This window comes from Dendrobium catenatum, unplaced genomic scaffold, assembly GCF_001605985.2.
Source record: "Dendrobium catenatum unplaced genomic scaffold, ASM160598v2 fragScaff_scaffold_716, whole genome shotgun sequence".
Taxonomy (NCBI): Eukaryota; Viridiplantae; Streptophyta; class Magnoliopsida; order Asparagales; family Orchidaceae; genus Dendrobium; species Dendrobium catenatum.
This window is the reverse complement of record NW_021319178.1, coordinates 5991146-5997124: the sequence shown is the minus strand read 5'-3', so window position 1 is coordinate 5997124 and position 5979 is coordinate 5991146. Positions and strand designations below refer to the sequence as shown.

General features: G+C 32.1%; 1 protein-coding gene across 1 annotated transcript; it reads left to right on the top strand.

The window, feature by feature from the left end:
- Positions 1-2225: 2225 nt before the first annotated feature.
- Positions 2226-2672, top strand: LOC110109597. Its single transcript, XM_020840749.1, has one exon. It carries the CDS (start codon positions 2226-2228, stop codon positions 2670-2672), a length of 447 nt encoding a protein of 148 aa, XP_020696408.1.
- The last annotated feature ends 3307 nt before the right edge of the window (positions 2673-5979 follow it).

Sequence of the window (5979 nt, the reverse complement as noted above, 5' to 3'; positions counted from 1 at the left end):
TAGAGGAAACAAGGTTAGGATTAAGAATTTTACAACTCGTTTTAGAATGGCCCAAGGCTAAACAATGCGCACAATACTCAGGAAAGTCTTCGAAAATGACAGATTGAACATACCCAACACTATCCGGACCAATCCAACATTCGAGTAGATAGTGTAAAATTAAAATATGTATAATTCCGGATAAGAACATAAGGAGACTAATATTTTTGTATAAACTTGACCATCATTAAAAAACGATTAGAGAAAGGATTCACATATAACTTCCAAAAAAAAAAAAAAACTCATGCAGCTGAAATAATACTAAGCTCACAAAAATAGTATAGGTATAACTATGAGTTTGTTTGTGACTGTTGCAATTTTTTATAAAAGTGATTATAAAGTTATTGCGGAGAAAGTATTTTTTAAAAAGATATAGTAAAAAATAACTTCCTAGCACAAAAAATTCTTGAAAACAATGAAAAAATAATAGCCATATTAAAATCATGATTGTAATATGATAAACAAAGCCGTAAGAAAACTGTCAAAGCCTAAATAATAATAACATACTGAAAAATATGTTCTTATCACAGAACAAAACAATTGAATAACAGCATAAACCAACAACAAAACTACCATCATACCATAGCATATAGAAATAACAAACTACAAAATAACTATTGAACATGATAACAGAATTGCAGATTATTTCAGTTAAAAGAATAAACCAAATAACATCAACATAGGTTAATTTTGAATAATAGTATATAATTATAAAATAGACGATAATCAAAATAAACATACTGAAATGCTAATAAAAATGCTAAGACGTCAATTGGGACAGTTTTCTTTCTATTTTCTTAACTTGTCGCAAAAATTTTTATACTAAAAATCATTTTAGAAAATAATAAAAAAATTATCCCAAATAAAAAAATGGACTAAAAGACTTAAATGTGGGCTTGAACTTGACGCTACCGACCACTAGTCGTTCACCACCAATTGCCTCTCGCTGGCGGCCGCTGCCATCACTACTATTGCAGCACGCCCATTGCTGCCATCATCATTGCCATGACACACTTTAGCCGTCACCCGCCGGTCGCCGACAACATCTATTATTAGACTTAATATTATTTTACACTTATCCAAACAATCTCAAATATTTTTAAATGCATCATACTCTTTCAGCCTTTCTACACTATATTACCATTTGCACTTGCATATGCTCCGTGAATCTTGTTTCTGATTCAAACGCAAAACATCTTAGGGGACACAACAAACATACGGGAGAGTGGAGACTGTATAATTTTATTTATTTAACAAATTAAGTGCCATATCAATTATTACATAAACAGTTAACAAAATACCATTTCAAATGTGCATTAAAATAAGGATTTAGCGATAGATATCAATCAATCAACTCAACACATTTTCAATATCATTTATATGGTACATGAGATAAAAATAAAAATAATAATGCGTTGTTAGTTGGGCGGACAACCTCTCTCATTAATATGCAAGTTATTATGCATAGAATATTGATCATCTATCGCAGCCTACTTAGGATAATTAAGGGTGAGTTTAAAAGAACGAAACGATAAAATTATTTTTCAACTTAATCAAATTAAATTAATTTTTTATTTGATAAATTTGATTTAATTTTAAATGAATTAAATTATTATTAATTTTAATAATAAATTTAATTTCTTTAATTTAAATAATATATACATTAGGATAAATATCTAATAAACATAACTTAAAACCGACTTGTTTATTAGACAAATCAAAATATTTGATATGAACTCAATTTAACCCAAACCTCACAAATTGATTCATTTGATCCGTTTATCATATGGACGATGCAATTTTTTAGATCAATATAATATGTCTAACCTAAATATGGCCCATTATTAAATCCAAATATAATTGATAATCAGATTAATTTTGATTTTTTATGTCAACCTGAATATAACCCAAAAATTAATAGGTCAACTCAAATTCAAATTTTTTTAGTGGAATTTCAGCCAGTTTGTTGAATCATTTATGGACACGCTTATCTTTTAACCTAAGGGGCGAATTGATTTTTTTTTTATTTAATCTCTTCATTAAATACTTTTTTAAAGAAATAAAGAACAAATCTTGCTTTAAAGCTTTACCTAAAATAATGAAGGTCCAACCCGCTAAAGCCCTTCTCATTCATCCAGTTTCCTAGCTTCCCCTAAAAGAAAGCAGAACAAAAACACAGAGAGGAAATGAGTAACAAGCGGGTCCGGCCAACTTTCAGGAGTCTCTACGGCCGGCCAGAGTCTGACGTCGAGTTCGTCAGCTCAATGACCGGCGGTAGCGGCATGAGGCGGAGGCCGGCGTTGGTGGACAGTTACTCATGTCGGCAGATGTACCTGCGTAGCTATACTTTCTCTACAGCAAAGAAGGAGAGCATAACGGAAAAGACGAAACGGTGCCTGGAGAAAGTAAGAGATCACGCTGGAGCATCCCTCCGGGCTTTGCCTCGACACCGCCAACGGCGGCCAGTCCGGCGAATTTGGATTGGGGACATGAAGAAGACGACTAAGGACTGTGCGGCGGCGGTGAAGAGGATTAGAAGTGTATCGCTCTCTGCAGTTCACTACGTCTTCCGACGCCTCCTCTCCTGCACCACCACCGTTGAAGTAGCCGCCGGCGTTGGTTCCAAGGGGTAAAGAGGTAATTTGTTTTAATTACAGGTATAATTCCTCTTTAAATTGTTGTATCTATGTAAATTGCTAATTAGAATTTATTTAAGACCACTTAAATACAATCTTAGTTTTTTTTTTATTTCTCTGAGCAATTTCCTTAAATTTTTGTTGGCGTGTTTTTAGCTGATTATTATTATCAATTGGTTATATTATTCAAATTTTACAACAAATATTGCGTGCATAATTTTGCATCAAATAAATATAGTGTAATATTTATTTACATTGATTATTATTTATGATTTGATAATATTTTAGATGCCATTAATTGTAAACAATTTTTTATATTGTTTTTATTTCATCATCTATTAATTAATTATGCATAAAAATCTAAAAATATAATTTAAATTTTTTTAAGCTCTTTCATTTAAAATTTATTTGTGATAGTTTTCTAACTATTTTATGTACTTTACATTTATTAATTAATTGTAAGATTTTTAATAAATTTAGGTTTTATTTTGGATAACTTTCTTACTATTTCTTAAAACAACTTTTTAGTATAAAAATTATTTTTTTTATTAAAAAACTGCTTTAAGAAGTAGTAAAAAAGCTATCTCAAACAAAACCTTAATTGCATATATTAAAAACTAAAATTTAGGATATGTTTGTGATAGTTTTCTTACTTATTTACTTTTAAAACAACAATTATAATTTTATTTCACTACAATTTCTTTGATGCTTTCTTATTATTTTTCAAAAATTTATTGTGATAGAAAGTTATTTTTATAACCACGTAGCAAAAGATTTGTTGTAGGAAGAATATATTTTTTAAAATTGATATAAAAAAAAACATCATACTATAATTTTTTTTTTTTTTTTGAAAATAGCAAGAAAAGAGTATCCAAATAGAATTATTATTATTATCAAAAAACCAAAGAGTAAGAAAATTATTGCAAATAAATTTTAAATTATTTTTCTCATAATAATTTTAGGATGACTAGCTAGAATAAGAAGTATTATGGCCGTTAATTAACAAACAATAGCTGGATAGTGTTAACAAGGACGATAATTTTTTTATATTAAATTAATTTGGCCTCTAATTTTGAATTTCTTTCATGTGATCTTTATTTATTTTTTTATTAATTTGGATTGGAGATTATTAGAAATTAGACAAGTGGAATCCGGCTCATTAAAGCTAGGCAATGATTTGATATGGGTAGATATTAGCATGCGTGCGTGGGGCTACACTTTTTGATATTGCATGCAAATACTTTCGAAGGCTCATGATTTTACACGTCGCATTATAAAAAAGAAAAGTTGTACACCCATTTCAAATTGTTTGTTGCACAGCGTGCAACAAATCATAGAAATTTTATGCCTCCTTATTCAGAGAGTTCTGTATATTGCTAAAATTGTGGCCCAATTTCATCATAATCCAAGTTCTCAAACGTCATAAATCTGTCTTCTTCAACTATGTTGGAACTTATAGAAGGGCTGCATTGAGAGCCGAAATGAGGCTCGTACTTACCATGTGAAGTTCAAAACCAATAGTCTAGCATGAATCCTCTACGATATAGATCAACATAATCTCATTTGGTGTGAGGTAGGCTTAAATTTTGTGTTTGGAGCAAGGATAACAAAACGTTCCCTCTAATATAAAGGAAGGTAATTGAGAACCTACCTGAAAGAAAAAATTTACTCCGTTAAAAAATTCATCTATTAATGTCTTTTTCTATGTCCAAGCAACAGTCAATTATAAACCCAACTTCTATGATTTCAAATATCTATAACACACTTTGGCTAAAAATTCCTACAACCAAACAATGAGATTTGGTTATCAATTTAACGTTATTTATGTATAATTGTCGTCATAAAAAAACTTTGAGATAACATCCCATATAATCAAGATCAATGTTTAAAATTACGTATTCGAGTATTGAGGCATTTTTCATTCGTGAGGCGAGGCGTAAGCCTCAAGGCATTTTGAGGCTTAAGCCTCAAAATCAAAAGATTGCGTAAACATAAAATGATAAATTTTTTATATATACTTATGAGTGAATAATATAAAACATAAAAAAGCATAAGATATGAAGTGAAATCAAAATATCTCAAAAATAAGACAACATGAAATATAGTTCAACTCAAAATTCTATATTTCCCAAATCCCAGTATTCTTTTCATTAACATATAATTCAAATTTCCAAAAATAAGAACTCAAAATTCATCAGCACTGTCATTCACTAAGGGGTTCTTCAATTGAATCATCATTATGATGAACTGCTCTCTCCCCTTCCTCCTCTCCTATAGAGTACAATGTTGGGTATTTTCTTCAAGATTTATGTAAGTTTTAATATATTTAGCGTGAGGCATAAGCCTCATGCCAGTGAGGCGAGGCGGGCCTCAACCAAGTTGAGGCGCAAGCTGAGGAGTAAGCCTCATAACAAAAACTCGAGGCGTAAGCATCGAGGCGTTTTTTACCCATTTATTTGACCATCACTATGAACAATAAATCCAAGATATCTAAAACGTGTACTCGTATTAATGACTTGATCGCCCAAAGTCATAATCCCTCCAACTAGACTCTAAGGTTAACCTTTATATTTCAAGTTTACCTTCAACTCCCTCTCTAGCCTTATTAACAAAAAGAATATCATCAGCAAAAAGCGTAGATTCGCAACAAAGCTCGGCATTAGGGAGGCAGTTCGGCGGATTTACAAATTTGGGCAAAGAAGCACGCAAAAGGAAGAAATATGGATACCTTCACAACGACCAAGCTCCTGTCGGATGTGAAGGAGGTGTGAATTTGTATGCGACAGAAGAACGACTAGGTGTGACTTCGAATGCGACAGGAAGGAACATCGTCGAAGGAAGTGATTCGACGGGAAGGAATGTTGTCGAAGGAGGCAAAGAAGTTATTTAGCGACTCTAGCCGACAATGCGCGGAGGCGAAGTTGTAGGAGAGTTAAAGGGCGGAGAAGAGCAGTCGAAGAATAGAACGAACACATGAAGCGGAATGTGGATGCACAATCAATCAGCTAGATAGGGTAGTTTGCGGCAGATTTTTAGCTCCAACTTTGTGGCAGAAAATCCGCGACAAAAAAAAAATCATCGAAAATTTCCATCGTAGATTCGTCGTCTTTTTTATAAAAATAATCCACTGTAAAGTCCGCCGCAAAGTGTTAACTTTCATGTAGTGCTAACTAGAATAGTAACCAGCCTGGTGACCAATACAATGGTGAAATATCTGTGCTTCTACGGTTCTACCCCCAAATTAAATGAAGAACCACTATTAGAGGAACCTCAACCCCTTCCCATGAGGGTTGGGTCCAACAAA